Below are 21915 nucleotides of genomic sequence, written 5' to 3'. Positions count from 1 at the left end.
AGGCAGCTGGTTGCATGGATTAGTTGAGGGGAAGGGGGTGCTGGAGATACATACTGAGAGTCGTAACCATTCAATGGGAGGTAGAGCCCGAGGCTGGGTGAGGTCATCAGAGGAGTGAGAGCCGGTGGGAAAGAGGCCCAAGACTATTAATACGGAATATTATCTTAAATTTGAGCAATGGGTAAATGGTTTATTATCCTATTCTCCTTTTTGGCATATTTAAAACAAGTATGTAACTATAACTTAATCGGGTTAAATAACAGTACTGTAATATTTGACTGTTTGCTAAAGTGCCAGCGTCACCTGATGGACAGCTCATGACTGACGGGCTATGTCACTGACCCCGCGGAAAGGTCAGGACGCGCTGCTACAGTTTGTAACAAACAACTGGGTGCCTTTAAGGCAGCTTCAGAGGTCAACGGAGTTGTGACCTCACCCCTCTAAGGCTACACATTGCATTCACGCTACATAAAGTACATTAAATTACAGCACCAAAGTACGCCCACCTTTGGGGGCGGTGCCTAGGGATGAGACTAGGCACCTGCCAGCCTCTCGGGCAAAGGCTGGGGATGGACGAGCACGTCCGGCCTTCAGCTCAACAGAGCTGAGAGCCTCCAGACAAACTCAAAGCGCAGCTGAACTGGAATCGGCAGCACCGGAAACGGCAGCTCCCACTTGGGGCGCTGCGGACACACGAGTTGAGGCTGCCTTCCAGGAAGCCAAAAAAAAAGGGGGGGAAAGAGAAAAAGAAGGGATAGTAGGGAGCAGGCCCTCGACCGCCGCCCACACGCCGCGCCCCGGTCTCTTCGCCGTCCCAGCTGCCGCCCTCGGCCTTTGGCCGCTCCCCGGTGGCCTAGCCCTCGGACCCCACGGTCCGCCGGCCGCTGCCCGCTGGCGGGGACCTCAGGTGCGTACCCCGCCCCCGCCGCCATTAAGAGCGGGTACTTTTCTTGGAACTTTCTCCTGCGGGACTGCGGGCTTAGGGAAGCCGCCCGCCCAGCTGCATGGACAGAAGCGCCCCCTTCCCCGCCGGCCCAGCGGGCCCCGAACCCCGTTGCTGGCGGGCTGGGCCGATGAGTGGGGGTGGGGCGAGGAAGCCCTGCCGTGGGGCAACGGTCGCACGCACGGAGCGCGCACCCTTCTTCCTTCTGATTGGTTGGGCTGAGCGGTGGGGGCGGGTGCTGCAGGTCAGGAGCTCTCAGGAGCCGGGTACGCGTGAGGCCACGCCCCATACGACGTACGCGGGGCTCTCGCGCTCGTGCAGACACGTCTGATTGGTTAAGTTAGGGGGCTGGGCTTCCTCGGTTGCCTGGTAACTGCGTGGGGTTCCACGTCTATGGCGCCCGACTCCGCCCCTCACCTTGCGCGAAACCGAGTGGCCCGCGGCGTGGGCCTTGTCGGGGGCGTGGTCAGCCTCCAGCTGCCTCTCGGCGGAACGTACACCCGGAGGCCCTAAGAAGAGCCTCTGGCCCGGGCTGCAGCCCCTCACCTACGGTTTAGAGATAAAGCGGGAAAAGGACCCGCAAGGCTGTATTTTCCGCCCTTCAAACCCACGCTTTGCTGTTGAATAGCTTTATTGAGATACACCATAAAATTCACCCCTTTAAAGTGCGTAATCATTGGTTTTTAGTTTATTCATAAAGTTTTGCAGCCATCACCACTAATTCCAGGACACGTTCATCAACCAAAAAGAAGCCCCGATCCCCGTGTTCCACCGCAGCCCCGGCCACCGCTCTGCGCCGCTGTGGCTCCGCCTGTGCTGGGCGTCGCCTGTCGGTGGCCTAGGGCGTCGCTCGGGGCTGGTGTCTGTCCTTTCTGATGGCTGAATCCCTACCGCGCGGGGATACCGCGTTTTCCTTCCCTGTCAGTGTGTGGCAGTTTGAGTTGTTTCCACTTCTTGGCCATGGTGAATAATGCCGGGAGCGTTCGCGCCCGCGTGGTTGGGGTGCATGTTCCCCACTCCGGGGTATGTACCAAGGAATGGAATTTCTGGGCCAAGCTTTGCGTTTTAAGGGGAACATTTTTCCTAGTGTAGTTTCATGCTGGTCATTTGAAGTAAACAGACGTCTAGACGTAAGCTTGGATGTTGCTCAGAGCTGCAGCTGAAGAAGGAAGCAGACTCTTCTCTCCCCTTTCCGTCCGCGCGGAGAGGAAGGCTTGGTCAGCGTGGCCGGCCACCTCGGCTGGACACCTGGTCCTTAGAGGACGCAGGGCTTGGCGCGGGCTGCGGGAGGCGACAACCCGTGGTGGCCTTTTGGAGCGGGACAGGGTCCCTGCCGCCTGCCTGTTGCTTGGCGCCTGGGGCTTGCTGCCCAGAGCTCCCGGGCTTTGCCCCCGCCTCGTTCTCAGGCTGCAGAATTTGCTCCGGCGCCTTCGTGCCTCATCTGCCCCGGCTGTCGATTCTGTGTTCCCACCTGCCCTGCGCCGTTTCAGGGGCGTCGGGCTTTTCATTCTGACTTTATTATCTGCTCTTCTGCCGCGTCTGTGCAGGTCTGCCTCACCTGAGAGCGCGGAGGTGAATTTTGGTCACCTCTGTTTCTCACCCGCCCTTCCCACCAACGTGTGTTTTCACATAACATGTGCTCAATACGTTCTTGGTTGTCGGTGTGTGTTTTTAAGTTTTTATGAATTTATTTGGCTAAGCTGAAGTTCTTGACTATTTGTTAATCATTTAAGTTTTATTGAAAATGCATGTTATTTCTTTTTCTCTTCCATATTCCTAATCATTCCAGAATAGGATACTTTATTGTCTTGAAATATGTTGTTACTCTTTAAAAAATTTTTCCAGTTATGTTGAGATAAAATTGATATATAACATTGTATTTGTTTTAGGTGTATACAGTAGTGATTTGATATATGTATATATTGTGAAATGATTTCCACAATAAGTTTAGTCAACATCCATCACTTCACATAGTTACAATTTTTTGTTCTTGTGATGAGAACTTTTAAGATCTACTCTCTTAGCAACTTTCAAATATACCTTACAGTATTGTTAACTATAGTCACCATGCTGTACATTATATCCCCAGGACTTACTTATTTTAAACTGGAAGTTTGTACCTTTTGACCATCTCAGTACATTTCTGTTGAATGCTGAATAGTTGTTGTAGTTTCCTTTTACAGTATGCCTGAGCTGAGTTATGGAGAAGGTGGCACCTCAGAAACTTGTTAATTAAAATCAAGGCCTCAGAGACCTGAAAAATTAACCTTTGGAAAGGAAAATTAGAAACACTCTAAAAAATAAACCAGGCCTCCATTTCAAGATTTCACAGGTTTGATAAACAGAATGGATGACATTCTAAGTGATGAAAACTGTTACGTGACAGAAACAAATTCTAGATCAGGGATCTGCAAACTTTTTCTGTAAAGGGCCATATAATAAATATTTTCGGCTTTGGTGACACTTGGTCTCTGTCACATAAATGCAACCCTGCCTTTGCTGTTGTAGGAAAGCAGCCATAGACAAGATGTAAACAAATGAGGGTGGCTGTGTTCCAATGAAGCTTTATTCACAAAAATAGGTGGCAGTCTGGATTTGACCCACAGACTGCAGATTGTTGACCCCTGTTCTAGATGTTTGCTTTTTATTAGTAAAACATTATGTTGAAAAGGCAAAAGAGCCCTCAAGGATTACTGAGAAAACTATATGAGATTTGAGAATCTTATTAGTTTACATGTCCAGTTTTTAAAGAGCAAAAAATTAAGTATTATATAAAATCTGTGACCTAAATAAATGCTGCTGATGCTATAGATTTGAATAGAAATTAATTACCATTAGACTTTGGGAGATTTTACTCTGTGGTACAAGCTCTCATTGTCAAGGATTTTTAGCTTTATTAGAATACAACGATTTTTTTTTTCTCAGGGAAATGTTCTTAGGGTGGGAAACCCCATGTTAGCTTATAACCATGTGTCGTTATTTTTTATGTTGTATTAATACATGATGTGTTCTAAATCATAAAATATAAAAGGTTTCTCCCTTCATTTATTATGTAAAGGATGCAAACAAAGCAATAATTATGAAACATTCATTTTTTTATTATTGCTGGTAGCCTAGTTGATACCAACTGATAATATCATCTTGAACTCCACCTAGTTTCATTCAGCTTATTTTATTCTCTTAAACCCAGAGTTTTGACATCACAATCCTCTTAAGGATTGCTGTGGTGTAATTAATAGAAACAATATCTTTACCACTTGCACTAAGAGATGTTGATCAATCAATTTACTTTTGTGTTTTAGGGGAAGGCTTTGTTGAAATCTTCTCTGGAGAATTGTGCAAAATAATACACAATGAAGTCACACCTTGTTGATCTGCAAAAATGAAATAAAAAGAGCTATTTAAATATTGCATGCACTTTCTGCCATTTCAATATAGGAACATCTGACTTAGCAGTGAGCATGAGCCGGCAACCTGGAATATGCCAGTCCCTTAAATGGTCTCAGTTCTGGGACTTCTTAGCGTGAGCATCTCACAACACCATGTGTGAATCTAGTATTTAAGGTGCATATATTTTGTCCATCATGGCCCCTAAATGACTTCATTGAATGATTAATGGAAGAAACAACAATCTATGTCAATACTGCTGGGAAAACTGGCTTGTGGGACTTAGTGAGAGGTCACAATTAGAGGTGCGGTCACAATCTAGCATTCATGCCATCAACACAAGAGTCGTCATAATGTGACATCCAGTGTCCCAGTAACTGCTTGGTGACTAGCCAAGTATGTGATAAGATATTAGGCTGAAAAGTATTCAAGTTATGGCTGGGAGACATGAACTCTAAAGACGTATCAATCAATGGCAAAATTCTAAGAGAAAAGGAGAACACCCCCACCACCACCACCAAAGGGGAGTGGCCTGCTGATAGACAATTCAGAGCCAGCAAGGGTGGCTGGCAGATTTTAGAACTACTTATCTGAAAAAAATGTGCAATGTTGGCAAAGTTGCATCTGCTGATAAAAAGCTAGAAAAGCCTCTCCGTAAACAATTAAAGAAATCATAGAAGAAAAATGTTACTATTCCCTTTGATAATTTGGACCACACTTGATTTTGCCTTTGGACTACCCCATTGTAAATGGAACTCTGCTGTATGAGACCTTGTCTTTTTTTTTTCTTTTTCTTTTTTAACAGTGTCTGAAGTACTTTATTCTGAAAGATAATAGTCAAGACTATCAGTTTCTTAGTTATAATTTTATTTATTTTTTAAATTGATTTCAGAGAGAGGAAAGGAGAGAGCCAGAGAGAGGGAAGGGAAGAGGGGGGGGAGGAAGAGAGAGAGAGAGAGAGAGATGTGAGAGAGGAACATTGATCAGTCGCCTCCCATACGCACTCCAACGGGGGATTGAACCTGCAACCTGGGTATGTGTCCTGACTGGGAATCAGACTGCCACCTTTCAGTGCAGGCCAATGCTCCAACCAACTGAGCCACACTGACCAAGGCAGTTATAATTTTAAATAGCAACAACATATTAAAGAACTTTGGTTGCAGGTTTATCTTTAGAACTGTGCACATTTACCTACATTAATCCTTTTTTAAAACAAATATTTGCCTTATTTTAGATAAAAATTGAACACATGTTCACCATGTTTAAAGTTTATTTTTAAATCTTTGTGAGATGTTTTTAACTTCCATGGAAAAATAATTTTAATATTTCAACCAAGTAATGCAGCTGATTTTTAAGAATAAAGACCAGAAATTGGAATGAAAACTCTAGTTTTGCCAATGGACGTGTTTTGCATAAAATAAGAATCACTTCAAGTTGTGCCTTTCATGTGAAATCATTTAATCTGAATTCTTGATGAAACATTCTAGATACTGATTTTCCCAAAAGGAATTGTATTGACCATATAATTTTTAAAAACAAATGAACATATAAGTGACATAGAGTTAGGTCAGTTTTAAAAAATAATTTTTAAAAATTTGAAACAATCTTGAACTTACAAAAAATTGCAAGTATGATACAGAGAACTTTTATTTTTTTCTGAACTACTTGAGAGAAATTATCAACCCCCAAATACTTCACAGTGTGTGTTTCCTATAAACAAGAATATTCTCCTACATAACAGCAATATTATAATCAAAATCAAATTAACCTTAATACATTACAACCCTAAAACCTCATTAAATTTACTAATTGTCCCAGGAAGGTTCTTTATAGCAAAAGGGAAAACATTTGCAAATAAAATATAAAGGTCTTGTATCCAAAATATATAAAGAATTCTATAAATTCAATAATAAAGATAAGCAAGCAATCCAATTTTTAAGTAGACGAAAGATTTGAACAGGCATCTCACCAAAGATGATACATGGATGGCAGATAAGCCCATGAGAAGTCATTATGAAAATGCAGATTTAAACCACAAAGGGATATCACTACCTACCTATTAGAATGGCTGACAGTACTGTGTTGACAAAGATGCGGAGCAGCTGGAGTTCTCATGTATTAGTGATAGGAACACTAAATGGTACAGTCACTTTGAAAAAGTTTGGTACTTTCTTATAAAGCTAAAAAAGTACTTAAGCTAACCCAGCAATCTCACTTTTAGGTATTTACACAAGAGAAATGAAAACTTAGGTTGACACAAAAGCCTGTGCATGAGTGGTCGCAGTGGCTTTTTTCGTAATCATAAAAAACCCTGCAGCTCTGGCTGGTGGGCTCAGTGGTTAGAGTGTCAGCCCATGGACCTAAGAGTTTCATGTTCGATTCTCAGCCCCAGTTGGGGCATGTGTGGGAGGCAATCAGTTGATGTGTCTCTCTCACATAGATTTCTTTTTTTCTCTCTCCCTTTCTCTCTCTCTCCCTCCCTTCCACTCTCTCTAAAAATCAATGGAAAAAATATCCATGGGTGAGAATTAACAACAACAAAAATGTCAAAAAAACTTGCATATAACCCAGAAGTTCTTTAACAGGCAAAGGGATAAACTGTGTTACATCCCTACAATGGCATGCTCAGTGAAAAAAAGAATAAACTACTGATATAGCGAAAAGCACAGAGTGGGATTCCATTTATATGACATTTTGGAAAAGACAAAACTACAGGGACAGAAACAGATCAGTTATGGCCAGAGGCTGGGGTGTAGGATATGAACTGACTAAAAGGGGCATGGAGGAGTTTGAGGGGTGATGGAACTGTCTGTCCTATACCTTGATTTTAGTGGTGGCTACAGACTTTATATTTGTTAAAACCTATAAAACTGTGCACTCAAAAGTGAAGTTACTATGTGTAAATTATACCTGAATTTAAAAAAAATGTATGACATGAACAGGCCTTTCACCTTAAAGAAATGAAATGTAATTCTAATGAGGGTCTAGTTTACATCAGTAGAAAGAGTTTTTATAATAAAACCTTGTTCCTTTACTTAAAGGGAAAGAATAAGTGGGGGTGGGGTGGGGTGGGGCAGCTAGAGGGGGTTAATGGGGTGAAAGGGGGCATCTGTAATACTTTCAACAATAAAAATAAATTTACAAAAAAGAATAAATGGTCATTTTGACCATTTTTCTTCTTGCTAAATAATATATGCAGTCTTAAACAATATTTGAGCTCAGAGATGAGTGTCTCACTTTGATTGCTGTTTGGTCGACATCTTCGAGAAACTCTGAGTTTGGAGGTTGTTTTAAGGACACACAATGTCATATCCTCATGATGTTTTTTTTTCATTTCACAAACCACCCACATGAGAACATTTTATAATGCATCCTCCAGGCACTTGAAAGTGAATGGAGTGTGCTCTTACTAACCTTACCTGCAAGGCAGGGCGAACTAGGACTCTCTTGGCCTGGGACGTGTGGTCACTCTAATCATGGGGACCTGCCCCTGGAGGTCCTTTATCTAGGCCCTGAGCGGTCTTCGGTTTGCTTGTCTGCTCCTCCGCTGTTTTCCCAGCCCCTGCTCCACCATGAAGCAGCTGCACAGCCTTGAACAGGCTTCCTCCCATTCTGAGTGCTTGCGTGGGAATAATTTTTCCCTTAGAGAATGTGTGAATATTTTTTTTAAATACGTTTTTATTAATTTCAGAGAGAGGAAGGGAGAGGGAGAGAGAGAAACATCAATGATGAAGGAGAATCATGGATCGGCTGCCTCCTGCACACCCCCTACTGGGGATCAAGCCCACAACCAGGGCATGTGCCCTGACCGCAAATCAAACCGTGACTTTCAGGTTCATGGGTCAACTCTGGACCACTGAGTCACACCAGCTGGGCAAATGTGTGAGTATTAAATTGGATTATCAGAAAAGCACTGGCACCTCGTATGTGTTCTCTAAGTATTAATTTCCTTTTTCTCCATCCAACCTCTCTTTGATTTCATTTGATTTTAAAAACAGCTTTATTTAGATAAAATTCACATACCACACAGTTCACCCATTTAAAGTACATGATTCAGTGGTTTTTTAGTATATTCAGAGTTGTGTAGTGATCACCAAAGTCAATTTTGGAACATTGTCATCACCCCAGAAAGAAACCCTGCATCCTGTAGCTACCCCTCCCCTCAGCCCTAAACCACCACTGATTTTTATCTCTGAGATTTCCCTATTCTGGACATTTCATGTGAATGGACTCATAAAATATGTGGTTCCCTTGATTTTAAATTAAAGGGCTCAAAGTGGTTAGGAGTGAAGGTGGTTGATTTAGTGTTTTCTTCATAGAAGAGGAGCCTGGGTGCAGCCCACTTGGGGTCACGGAGCTGGTTAATGATCTGGGAAACCCAAAACCTGGCTCTCTTGGCTGCTGGTACTGTGGGGACCAGAGCCTCATGCTTCTTACTCCGTAAGCTTGTATCACCAGCCTGGCCTGCTCTATTTACCTTTTGCTTACAAATATAATTAAGCCAACTATGGCAGGGGCATGACAAGTATTTATTTTGCATGCTTTCCTTAAAAAAACTTTCTATGGTGTTGGAGAAACTTTTTCAAAGAAATGTTTAATGCTAGCTTGGTGAAATTTAGGGTGAGCTTTTATGCAGAAGTCCTAGCAGGAAAGGCAAGGGGCTTTTCTCTTTCCGTCTTTAGTATATAAATCTCCTTTTTCTGTGTATACAAAACGGAATGTGGTATCAGGCACTGCCATGCTGAAATCTGACAAAACATCACTGGCTCAGTAAGGTTCATTTCCTTCCCCTCCTCATCTAGGAAGTGGTTACCATGCTTCTTTCTCTAGCATAACTCCTGCATTTACTTTATGAGGAGGTGCTGTCTAGGTTTAGTGCAAAATACACTATATAAAAGGCAGCATTACTATACAGAGACCTTGGATAAATCACTTAATGTCTTTAAGTGTCAATTTCTTCAACTCTAAAGAAAGGTTTGAACTGGGTCATTGGAGGACCCTCCCAGCCCTAATGCAGGACACTGTATTTCGACCACTCAGTTTCTTCTTATTTCTCTTGCACAGGGATCATGGCCCAAGTAGCAACATCTCCCTTGCCCATGGACAATGAGGCCTCCTCAGACAGCAGGATGGTGGTGACGTTCCTCGTGTCTGCTCTGGAGTCCATGGTGAGACAGTCTACAGTTCTATAAAACGTGCCATGGCTGGATCACTGTAGAAATAACAGAACTGTGAAACACTTCACTGTCGTTTTTAATATTCAGCTTTAGTTTTACATCCTGTCCGTGTAAGCATACCCTTCTTCATAGAGGCTAATGGGCTTGTCAGATTATTTTTAAAAGTTATCTTATTTTTGTTTTTCTTACATTATGGATATAATGATATAAATTTAAGCTTTCCAGTCTGGAGAACCCTGACTACTACAGGCAGCATCTGCCACGTTTCTCCATTTGTCTAGTTATTCTTTTTCCCTCTCCATGTCCAGCTCTAGGGAAGCAAGTCACCCAGCCCAGCCCACAGATGGTGATTCTCAGGCCTTGTAATGGTAAGGTGGCGTGGCCTCCATCACAGTGCTGGTGGGCTGTGAGCCCCTCTGAATACTATTTGGAATATGTTTCAAGAGCCATAAAGTAATTTATACCCTTTGACTCAGGTGTTCCACGTGTCTGATTCCATCCCATGGAAATAATCAAACATGCACAGAAATATTTATGTTATTGGATGTTTATTATAGCATTATTTGTAACAGGAAAAAAAACTTTTCAATAATGTTATGGTTAAACTGGCATATAGTGATTACATCGGGCCCAACTGGATAATTCAGGACAGAATATTATATATTGATTTTAAAATCATGTCTTTCAGGATTATAAATGCTCAAAAATAATAAGCAAATAAAGCAGAAGGCCAACCTATATACAGTAATACGATTCTAATTTTGTTTTTAAAAATTGTGTGTGTGTGTGTGTATGTGTGCGTGCGTGCGTGCGTGCACATATTTCAAAATGTGGTTAATTCTGGGTAATGGGGTTACAGGGGATTTTTTTTTCTGTGTTCTTTTCTAGTATCTGCTAAAATTTTCATAATCTGTATATTTCATAATAAGAAAAAATGCTTTTTAAAAAGATCTTTTCTACTGATGATGGCCAAAGTTAGGCTAAAAATTTGTAATTTCACCTGATACCAGAGTTGCTATATCAAATTAACTGCTGAATTTTTGGCTTATTTGACACAACAGAGAGATTGAAGCAAATGGAGCCTGAGCTCTGGGCTCCCCAACCCCCCTGCACTGGCCCCTTTCGTGGTCTTGGCAGAGTCTTAGCAATATGTGCACATACGTCTTTGTAAAATTTGCTAGAATTTTAACCACATCAGTTAAGGTTGCTTTCTCCTTCTGCTCTGACTTTCTCTCTGCCACAGCCCCTGTACTCGCTTCCTGTGGCTGCTGTAACAAATTACACAACTGTTGTGGCTTTAAACACACATTTATTATCTGACAGTTCTGAAGGTCAGAAGGCAGAATATGGTCTTTTCAGGCCTAAAGTCAAGGTGTCAGTAGAGCTGTGTTCCTTCTGGGTCTCCCAGGGAGAATCTGTGCCTGGCCTTATCCAGCTTCTAGAAGCCACCCATATCCCTTGGCTTGTGGTCTCTTCCAGCAGGGGCATCACTCTGCCCCCTGATTCCATTGTCGCATCTCCTTCTGCCTCCCTCTTTTCCTTATTAGGACCCTGTGATTACATTGGGCCACCCTGGATAACCCAAAATTATCTCCCCATCTCCAGATCCTAAATGCAATCACACCTGCAAAGTCCCTTTTACAATGTAAGGTAACCTATTCACAAGCTCTGGGGATTAGGACATGGACATCTTTGCAGGGCCGTGTTCTGCCAACCGTAATCCACTGTGTCAGGTGATATTGGAGCAGACAGGGCATCTTTGGGGTCTCAATAAGGAGAAGTTGGGCTGGGGTACATTTAGTTTTAGTTTAGTGGTATTATATGGCTTGCTGTTATTTTTATGTCTGGGTAAGTTATTGCTAGACATACCAGTGTAGGAATAGTTTTCAGGAATATTTCTATAGTCCACTGGATGAAGTCATCCAGTAACATGACATCAGTGGACAAAGCGTGAGGTTGTATTGTGGTGTGAACATATCTGGGTAGCAGAGATGAAACAAGGTTTTAAATGTAGAGTCAGAAGCTAGTCTGTGGAAAATTCTTTTGATCATTAAATAGGTAAAATTGTAAACAGAGGATTTGTTTTTCACTGATGCCTTGTCAAAACCAAAATTCTCTCTGGTCAGGAATATACCCAGAAATGTAGCATATGTAGTTATAAATACATCAAACATTCTTTTAACTTTTTGAAAGGAATTACGCACAGTCGAATGTATCAGAATGCTTGTCTGCAGGCCATAAACCTGTAGCACAATGAACAGCAAGTATGTCTGTATTGAGTTTTCATGTTTTATGCATCCCTATCGTCAATGATAAAAATATAATTGACCATGTTGGAGGAAATAGTAAATTATTAAAATGATATTTAAAATATTATTGTCACAGAAAGAGGCATCCAAAGAGTCTACAGCCAAAAATCTAGGAAGAAAAGATCCTGCACCCAATTCCAGTGTATTGGGGCAGGTTTCCCACACCAACAAGCAATTCTCCAACCCCAGCTGGTGTCCTACATTTCAACTCAGCTCTGATGCTATCTACCCAGAAACAGCACCTGATCCCACAGGTTACCGGCTCAGTCCCTCAAGACTGCCCCCCTTCAGATGCCAGTTGCAATCAGGGTTGCCACCTGTGCTCCTGATCTGTCATATCGGAACCTGTCATAAATGGGGGTTCCCATGACCTCCTCCTCAGGTTTGATTAATTTGCTAGAGCAGCTCAGAGAACTCACCTTTATCACTCTCTTCGCTTAGAAAATTCCAAGGGTTGAAGGAAGTGTGTGCCAGGAACAGCGGGCAAAGACCGAATACATATTTCTTATCGTAAATCACAATATCACAGTTAAGAAAAATATGTTCTTCTCTGGGTTCTGTGAGGTAGATGGTATTTGCTTGATACATTTGTTTGGGTTTCTTCTTGGTGATTTTTCTCATTCTAAAAAAAAAATTGTACCAAATTTTGTACTTTCTTAAAGCAGACCTCTTAGGCCCCATGAAATCTGGATCTGCCCTTGAACGTGTGATTCTTTGTATTTCAGTGCAAAGAACTGGCCAAGTCCAAGGCAGAAGTGGCCTGCATCGCAATGTATGAAGCAGACGTGTTTGTCATTGGAACCGAAAAAGGACGGGCCTTTGTCAGCGCCAGGGTGGATCTGCAGAAGGATTTCGCAGAATACTGTAGGTGTTAATAATTCCATCCTTTGTGTTCATAAGTCTTGAAACATTTTCAGGCAAGTCTTATGTAATGTTTTCTTCTAAGACATCATAAGCATTATTCTAAAAATGGTCCTCACACCTCTCCCCTGACTCAGCTGAGCGAATGGCTGCTTAACACTGGCGAGCCCAGGACACATGATCAGTGTATTTCGTACTAGTCCTCAGTGGGACCCGGGTTTTGTAGACTAAATTTGAAGCATATAAAGTCAGTTATCTCTGATTCCTAAAACAAGCCCGTATTTTTAAAAATATTCTTATTTTACTCCTTCCCAAAGGAAAGGTTCAACTCCTTGGGGGCTTGTTAGGTATTATTTTTGGTTAGTAACCATTTTACCCGTTTCTCCCTTTTTTTACTATGGGAATTTCAAGCCTCCAGTATGCCAGTGTGTGTTTCGAGTGCCCAGGGGCATTAATAAGCATATGTGGCCATATTCGAGGGTAATTATACCCTAAGGCAGCAATTTTCAAGCTTTTTCATCTCATGGCACACATAAACTAATTCTGCAGGCACAGCAAAAAATACCTTTTTCTGATCTCACAAAAAATAGATATAATTTTGATTCATTCACACAGGACAGCTATTGTGTTGGCTGTTGTCATTTTTTTATTTGACAGTGTAAGGGAAAAGAGGTCAGTGCCCCTGACCAAATAGGTATTGCATGTTTTAAAAATTCTTGCTGCACACTGGGTGGAAATTGCTGTTCTAAGATGTTAAAACCTACATTTTGTATAATGATCATCTATACCACTATAGGTCATCTACCAAGTATTGAGTTAGCAATTTTGTATTTCCTGGAGTCAAGAAAGGAAAAAAAGGAAAGTTTAATCAAAAGGTAGATATAGATATATACATAGATATGTAGATGTCTCCAAGGATTGGCAGAGGAGACATATATATACCTGTATCTACCTATATATTATATATATATATGATCTTGATTTGGTAGATATGCATTTGTTTTATAGTAAAATTATATATATATAATTTTATTTTTTTGAGGAGAATGCCTGGCCCTATTATTGTGGCCCACACAGCATGACCTTTGGTTAGGCTAAAGGAGTCCCCTCAGGGCGGTGTTTCCTGAGGGGAGCAGCTGGGGGAGATTTGGGGGAACACAGAGCAGGACTAAAGTTGGAAGGGACCTTAGAGATACACAGTGAGAGAAAGGGAGAGAGCAAGCTCCTTGGAAGCCATCTCTCAGAAGCCAGAGGCCCAGAGCCTGGGGAAGAGACCTTGACGCCCACTTGGACATTAAGAAACAGGCTGAGATGGGACATGTCCACCAGCTCCCTTCCAACTCACAGGAGAATTTCGTGTGTGTGTGTGTGTGTGTGTGTGTGTGTGTGTGTGTGTGTGTACACACACACACATATATATATGAATAAATGAATGAGATTGATTGATTCAGATTGACTTCTAAAATCAAAATTTAGGGTCTCTATGACCAAGAAGATAGATTAAAAAATGAAGCAATGAATATGGTGAGTATGTGTTTAACGAACAAGAAGGGTATTCTCAGTTCATTAATGTCAGCTGGCAGTTGAATTTCTAATTGTTGAAATTTAATTACAGAGATTCTTAAAGTTTCACAATTGCATGCTAATTTTTCAGATATAGGCTATTCATGTTTTCTATCTCCTCTTGTACCTATTTCAGTAAACTTTATTTTTACTTTCTTTATTTCATCTAAGTTGTCAAATTTGATAAAATGGTTTATAATATTTGCTTTATAATTTTAATCTCTGTATTGATGTCTCTGTTTTAGTTTCCGATATTGGTAATTTGTGTTTTCTCTCTTTTTTCTTGATAAATTCACCTGTTTTACTTATCTTTCCAGTGAACCAACTTCTGACTCTGTGATTTTCTCTATTGTTTGTCTTTTTCCTTTGTCAGTTATTTTTGCTCTTATCTTTATTATTTCCTTACTTATAGTTTCTTTGGATTTGTTTGCTTTTCTCTTCTAGTTTAATTTTTATTTGGTACATAGACTCTTTAAAAAATATTTTTTTAAAGTTATAATTTTCCCTTTGGGTTCTGCTTTAGCTGTATTCCAAAGACTTTGAATGTTGTGTTTTTATTATCATTTAGTTCAAAATATTTTCTAATACCCCTAGTAATTATTTTTCAACCCATAGTTACTTAGGAGCATGTTCCTTAATGTCTTAATTTAGGGATTTTTTTTTTTTTTTGGTTATTGATTTCTAATTAAATTCCATTGTGTTCCAAAATGTACTCAACATGGTTTTAATCTTTTTGAATTTATCAAGACCTAATTTCTGCCTTAGCACATCATTTATGTTGGTGATTATTCCACAAGAATTTTGGATTCTGCAGTTAGTAGACTGAGTAGGTCAGGTTGTTAAGTAATTGTTGTGATTAATATTTGCATGGTAGGTTATTCAGTTCTCCATATCCATTTTTATTTTGCCTGCTTATTTTTGTCAGTTACTGATAAAGGATTGTTAAAATCTCCAACTATATTGTGTATTTGTTTATCCCTCCTTTTGATTAGTATATTTTGCTTCAGATATGTTGAAGATAGAGACATGAATATGTTATTAAATACATACCCATCTAGGATTATAATGTTTTCCTGGTGAATTTTTTTTTTTCCCCTTCATGAAATATTCCTCTTTGTTTTCATTTATAACCTGGTCTTGAAGTCTACTTTATCTTATATTAATATAGTCATATCGACTTTCTTATGATTAATATTTGCATGGTAGGTCTTTTTCCATTCAATTACTCTCAGCCTTCTATGTGTTTATATTTAAACTGTGTCTCTTATAAACTTATGGAATTAGATCTTTTTTTAAAAAGTCTGATTCTTATATCCATTTACATTTAATATAATTACTTACATAATTTAATTTAAGGCTTCTATCTTGCTGTTTCTTTTCTATTTGTCCCATTTGTTCTTTGTTCCTTTGTGCCTAGGTTCCTGTACTGTTTTAAATTGAGAAACTTTTGTGTTATATTTTCTCTCCTTCATTGACTTTTTGCTCTGTGTTCTATTTATCTTTTTATTGGTTGTTCTTGGAATTACAATATGCCCTCCTAGTTTGTCACAGTGAACCTGAAATTAATATTTACTATATTGATTTTCTGTTCTCTATTTCATTTATCTCTGCTGTAATTTTTATTTCCTTCATTCTGCCACCTTTGGGTTTAGTTTGCTCTTCTTTTCTAGTTTCTTGAGGTGTAAAAGTTAGTTTGTTGATATGAGATCTTTTTTAAAAATTTTTTTTTATTGGTTGATTTGAGAGAGAGAGGGCAAGGGACAGAGAGAGAGAGACATCAGTTTGTTGTTTCACTCATTTATGCGTTCATTGGTTGCTCCTTGTATGTGCCCTGACCAGAGACTGAACCTGTAACCTTGGCATATCAGGACAACGCTCTAACCAACTGAGCTACCTGGCCAGAACTGACATCTTTTTTTAATGTACTCATTTACATCTATAAACTTGCCTCGTAGCATTGCCTTTGCTTTAACCCATAAATTTTGGTATGTTGTATTTTCATTTTCATTTGTCTGAAGGTATTTTCTAATTTCCCTTGTGACTTCTGTGATCCATTTTTAATCTGGACATATTTGTGAGTTTTCCAGTTTTCTTTGTGTTATTGATTTCTAGTTTTATTCCACTGTGATAAAAAAAGATATTTTGTATGACTTTGATCTTTTTGAATTAGTTAAGACTTATTTTGTGGCCTAACATTTGGTCTGTCCTAGAGAATGGTCCATGTGCACTTGAGAAGAACGCATATTCTACTGCCGTTGGGCAGAGTGTTTATAATGTCTGTCATGTCCAGTTGGTTTATAGTGTTGTTTAATTCCTCCGTTTCCTTTTTGGTTTTTTTGTCTGATTGTCCTCTCCATTACTGAAAGTGGGGCTAGTGAAGTCTCCTACATTATTGCATTGCTCTCTATTTCTCCCTTCATTTCTGCTTCCTATATTTAGGAGCTCTGAGATTTGGGACATAAATATTTACAGCTAGCTGTTCTAGCTTCCTGATAAATTGACCGTTTTATCACTAGATAATGTCCTTCTTTGTTTCTTATACCAGTTTTTATTTAAAGTCTGCATTGACTGATACAGCCGTTCCTGGCTACCCTTTGCATTGCCATTACCTTTTGCATCTCTTTGATTATCACTTGCATGGAATATCTTTTTCCATCCTTTCATGTTCACTCTATATTTATCCTTAAATCCAAAGTGAGTCTTGTAGATGGCATAGTGTCCCATAAATCCCTTATGCTTTCTTCACTTTTTTTTTTCCCCATTTTGTTTGTCTAACTCGATGACTTCAAATGACTGGGACCTCCCCCAGCCATCCTGCTGGCTGTTCTAGGACCTCTCTAACCTTTTGGAATATCTTTCTCCCCCTGGTGTCTTCCCACAGAACTGCAGCTCTAACATGCTGCTCACCCGTTTTCAGCAGCTGCCAAACTAGTACAGGATGATCCCATCAGTGCTTTGAGCAAAAACAAGAGAGAAACCGTTTTCTTCTGCAGCCCCCAGGCAGCCGGAATGTTGGATACACAGTTCACTCTTTTGTTTCCATCCCAAGGAAGGAGCCCCAGCCTGGGGGTTTCCTCCCAGTTGCTCTGCAACTATGCCCTCTAGAGAGAGACCAAATGCCAGGAATTTTTCTACCCCTTATTCTGGAATCCCTTCTTGGTTTTACAGTGGCTTAGGTGATGTGGCTTCTTAACTGGTCAGCCAGGTTCTCACAGAGGTGTTCTGGTCTCTCTGGTTCATTTGCTGTATCTGTGGGGGAGGGAAGGGCCGTTGCTTCGTCCGCTATATTGCCAACATCACTCTCCTGCTTTTGTTTTTGAAGAATATTTTTACTTGATATGGCATTCTACTTGGTGGTTTGTTTGTTTTCTATTTCAGCCCCTTTAAAAGTTTTATTCCATTGCTTTCAGGCTTCCATTTTTTAGATACAAAGTCAGGTTAGAATTCTTAGTTTTGTTCTTCTGAAGGTAGTGTGTTGTTTCCCTTAGTTCTGTTTATTTAATCTTTGGTTTTCAGCAATTTGGCCATGATATGTCTATTTGTGGTCTTCATCAATTGGATATTATCTCTTCAGATATTTATTCTCATTAGTTCGCTTCCTCATTTACACATATAGAAGAAAATTTGATATTGTCCCACAGGTCATTAAGGTTCTGGTCCCTTTTTTAAAATTCTGTTTCCTATTCAGGCTTTAGATTGGATAGTTTTTATTACCTTTCTTTGAGGACAGAGATTCATTCTTCAACAATGTGCTGTTGTTAAGTCTATCCTGTGAAATTTTCATTTCTGATTATTTTTTATTCTGGAATTCTATTTTCTCCTCTCTTTCACTTTCTCTCTCATTTTCTCTCTCTCATGTTCTCTCTCTCTCTGTGTTTATATCTTTCCTTTTTGTCAGCATTTTCATTTCTCTGTTGGGATTCCCCATATAGTCACCCATTTGTTCATCTCCCCTGTAAATTCTTTAATGTATTTATAGCAGTTTTTTTAATTCCTTATCTGGGTCATTTGTGGTCCTGCTTCTATTCATTTTTTTCTCTTCATCCTGGGTCACATTTTCTTGCTTGTTCACATTTCTACTAGTTTTTTATTTTATACTGTATATTATACATGATATGTTATAAACATCTGCTAATAATCTTGCCTTTTTTTGACAGGCAATTAAATTACTGGCAGGTCCCGCTGACCCTGTGGGGAGCCCGTGTAGACAAGCCTATTTTGATTTTGCTCTTTGGCCTGGGGCCTCAGTAGTCTTGGAGTGTGGCCCTTACTCCTCATGTGTGCCCATTAGCTTCACAAGCTGTGTCTCATGCTGCTCTAACTCAGCAGGACTTGACTTTGAAACTGGCTTTCCAGCACCACACAGCTATTTAAATCTCTGTGCAGCTCTTTAGCTTGTTGCTTTTCCTTAAAGTCTCACCGTATGCTTATATGGCTGTGAGGCCAGTCAAGAATTTGAGGGGAACAGGGGAACTTATATGAAGATATTAGGTCTCCCACCTCTGCGACTCATTCCTCTCCGGGGTTTCCCCCCTCGGTTTCCAGCCACAGTGGCAGTCCTGACATGTGCTAGGGGACTGAACGTGTTCAGGGGTGAGGGTCGTGTTGCTTTTAGACTATAACAAATAACATGTCTGCTTACAAATAATTTCCTCTGAACTACGAATACTTCCTTGTGTGTTGAATTACTTACAGTTCTTTATCAATAGATTCATTTCAGAGATTGATCATCATGTTATAGCATGCTGTTCATCATAAATAACTTGATCTTTATGTTTATTTAAATAAACAAAGATCTTGTTGTATGTTTATCACACTTTCCCCTTTGCCTTTCCGTATACCAGAAGCAGAGATTGAGGACGTGTGCGGTGCAAACGCCTGGACACTGACCGTGCGCTCACTGTTACAGGCACTGCGGGAGGCCTGCCCGAGATGAAACCCCCGCGCCCGCTGAAGGGAGTGCAGCTCCACTCCGGAGAAACGGAAATACTCAGAAAAGCAGTGGAGGACTACTTCTGCTTTTGTTATGGTACAGTGCACTTGGGGCAGTCATTCTCGGAGTAGTTCACTCCGAGGCATTCATTCTGCGGAGTAGGGCAGTGGTAGATCATCTTATTGGTGTGACTAGTTAGGTTTCTGTCATCCGAAAATCTGCATTCTCATCAAGCAAAGAGCCGGTTCTTAAGTACCAGCTCAAGTTTTCCTACAGAAGACAACTTTGTTTCTTCTGGTCCATCGAAACCTCCGGATCGATCAGACTTCAGTCTTTGCTCCCATTTTAGGGAGCCCCGACTCACCCCCACTCCTCTGCCAACCGAGTTACTGAAGATTTTTATTGCTGCTTTGTCACCAGCCTCACCCTCATCTGTCTTTCCACCTACGCACACCTTTCCACAGGCCTTAAGACAGGGATTTTTTAAAAAATACCTACACAGTGTTTTAAAAAGATAGATAGCCAGATAACTATACAGGTGTTATCCTTAATTGTGATATAAGCACTTTATCGCCTTAGGGCCTTGTGTATCAAGACAGCTGCACATATTTATGTGACCTGCAGGTCCATGTGAGCATTTCACTTTGGGGACAGGGATCTTGGGTGCCCAGGCTACACTTCTCTATGAGAAATGGAGCTCCCACACCTCTGGCCTGGCCGGCCGGTGGGTGCAGAAGGACACACGGCCCCAGTGGTGACATGAGGCTATGGTGACTTCATAACTTCTCCACAGGCAGGTTGGCCTGACTTGTTAGGTGTGACATAGGGACAATTTAAGCTTTGAGTGGAGGCTCCATCCTCTTTTGGCAGCAGCTTGAGTAACCACGGGGTGCTCTCTGCAGCCCTGGGAATGCCAGGGCAAGTACCCCAAATTGCCCAACCACCAAGAAAATAGATTAAAAGACCTATTCTTTTCTCTTTCTTATGTGAAGGTTTGAAGTAAATATTATAAATTTTGTCCGGCCGGGCGTGGCTCAGCGGTTGAGCGTCGACCTGGGATCCAGGCGATCGGGGTTCGATTCCCTGTCAGGGCACATGCCCGGGTTGCGGGCTCGGTCAATGACTCTCTCATCATTGATATTTCTATCTCTCTCTCTCCTTCTCCTTTCCTCTCTCTGAAATCAATAAAGATATATTTAATATATATATTATAAATTTTTTATTTGGGCCCTTTGGGAATTTTTCTAACTTGGGATATAGAGAAATCGGGTACCTTCTGTTTCTAATGTATCTTCAAAGCCAGATGTCACCGCCTGTGTTTATTACACTAAATGAAACTGACTGGTAGGGTTTTATGCTCATACTGTTCAAAGTCACCTGCCTCTTCTTCTAGGTAAAGCGTTAGGAACAACAGCAATGGTGCCTGTTCCTTACGAGAAGATGCTGCGAGATCAGTCCGCCGTGGGAGTGCGGGGGCTTCCAGAGGGAGTTACCTTTCAGCACCCGGAGAACTATGATCTTGCAACCCTGAAATGGATTTTGGAGAACAAAGTGGGGATTTCATTCATCATAAACAGGTGACGGGCTCTATTCCATCATAACAGTTAGTATATTTAAAGATAAACTGAGAGCTTAATTTCAGCCAATTAGTTACGTTCTGCTACATTTAGAAGTTGGTTATTCAGATGTTTAAACTGACTTTCTTGTGTGTTCATATTGGGTAATAGTGTTGGTTTTCTTGCAGACCTTTCCTGGATGCAGCAAATCAGCAAGGTAAGTAACAGCTTCTCATACTTAGCGACTGCCCTTGGCTGCTAAACCAGTTCTGCTTTTCTAATTAAAATGCAAGTTTGGCACATTCTAAAGCTTATTTATTCTTTGCCTTATCCTCATTGGGGAGGCAGTCTCTGGTATTCCAGGGTGAGTGGTCATGATGTTTGCAGGGTGTACAGCTCAGGGAAAGACACACACACACCCCGTCTAGAAAGCTGAGATACCACCCTCCTCCCAGTTTGCACTCCGACAAGTTTCTGCATCCAGACCACAGACAGCAATAGATCTGCTTTGTCCTTGGGCACAGGAGTGTGAAGATTCTGGGGTCACCTCCTGGTCTTTGACTGCCAGGCATTGCTGGGTTCAGAAGTGGGACTAGGATGTGTGACTATTCCCATGTTTCTGAAACTCACAGTCTAAGAGAAGGAATGAGACTGTCCAGCACGGAACCAGATGTGGCCTGTGCTCTCAGAATGGCTGGAGGAAATCCCTATCCCTGCAAAGGGGTTAGAATTGTGCGATTGGAAGGGCTTCATGGAGGAGCAGGGAATCAACCGGCTGATTCTTCCAGGAAGCCCATGCCATGTGACCAGACAGAAAGGTATCTGAGACCACATTTGGGAAGCAGTGACCCCTTATAATCTCCTGAACTTATGATTATGAAGGGACAAAAAAGTAATTTACCGGAAGTGTTTAGATATCTACCTATGCCCACTCCTTATTTTCTCAGATTATTATTCTGAGTGAAATTGGAAACCATAGCTGTATATGAAAGATCAGGTCTAAAGAGGGTGTCATACTGAGCCTGCATGGGTAGAGATGGTCGGAGGGGGCCATAGGGTGGGGTATGCACCGTTCACAAGGCACACAGTAGGGTGCAGAGGGCCATGTGACATGCTCCAGTTCTTCTGAACATGGACTACTCACAGAGCAAAGTCTGTTTCTGGAACAATTGTGAGCTCCCGGAAT

General features: G+C 41.2%; 1 protein-coding gene across 3 annotated transcripts in view; it reads left to right on the top strand.

Annotated features, from left to right (window-relative positions):
- Window positions 1–9394: 9394 nt before the first annotated feature.
- The window catches only part of LOC107546677 (general transcription factor II-I repeat domain-containing protein 2), a 32313-nt gene continuing 19792 nt past the window's right edge, over window positions 9395–21915 (top strand). For 2 of the 3 annotated variants that reach the window (XM_016225132.2, XM_016225131.2), the window contains exons 1-5: window positions 9395–9498; window positions 12542–12680; window positions 19150–19269; window positions 20567–20750; window positions 20918–20946. In XM_016225132.2, the coding sequence (XP_016080618.2) occupies window positions 9400–9498; window positions 12542–12680; window positions 19150–19269; window positions 20567–20750; window positions 20918–20946 (571 nt within the window). In that variant the 5' untranslated portion in view covers window positions 9395–9399. Of the gene's footprint in view, window positions 9499–12541; window positions 12681–19084; window positions 19270–20566; window positions 20751–20917; window positions 20947–21915 lie in introns of those variants that run through there. The other variant, XM_087815611.1, reaches the window with a different exon arrangement.

Source organism: Miniopterus natalensis, chromosome 3, assembly GCF_054644295.1.
Source record: "Miniopterus natalensis isolate mMinNat1 chromosome 3, mMinNat1.hap1, whole genome shotgun sequence".
Classification (NCBI taxonomy): Eukaryota; Metazoa; Chordata; class Mammalia; order Chiroptera; family Miniopteridae; genus Miniopterus; species Miniopterus natalensis.
Note: the sequence above shows the minus strand (reverse complement) of the source record. Positions and strands in the feature narration are given on the sequence as shown.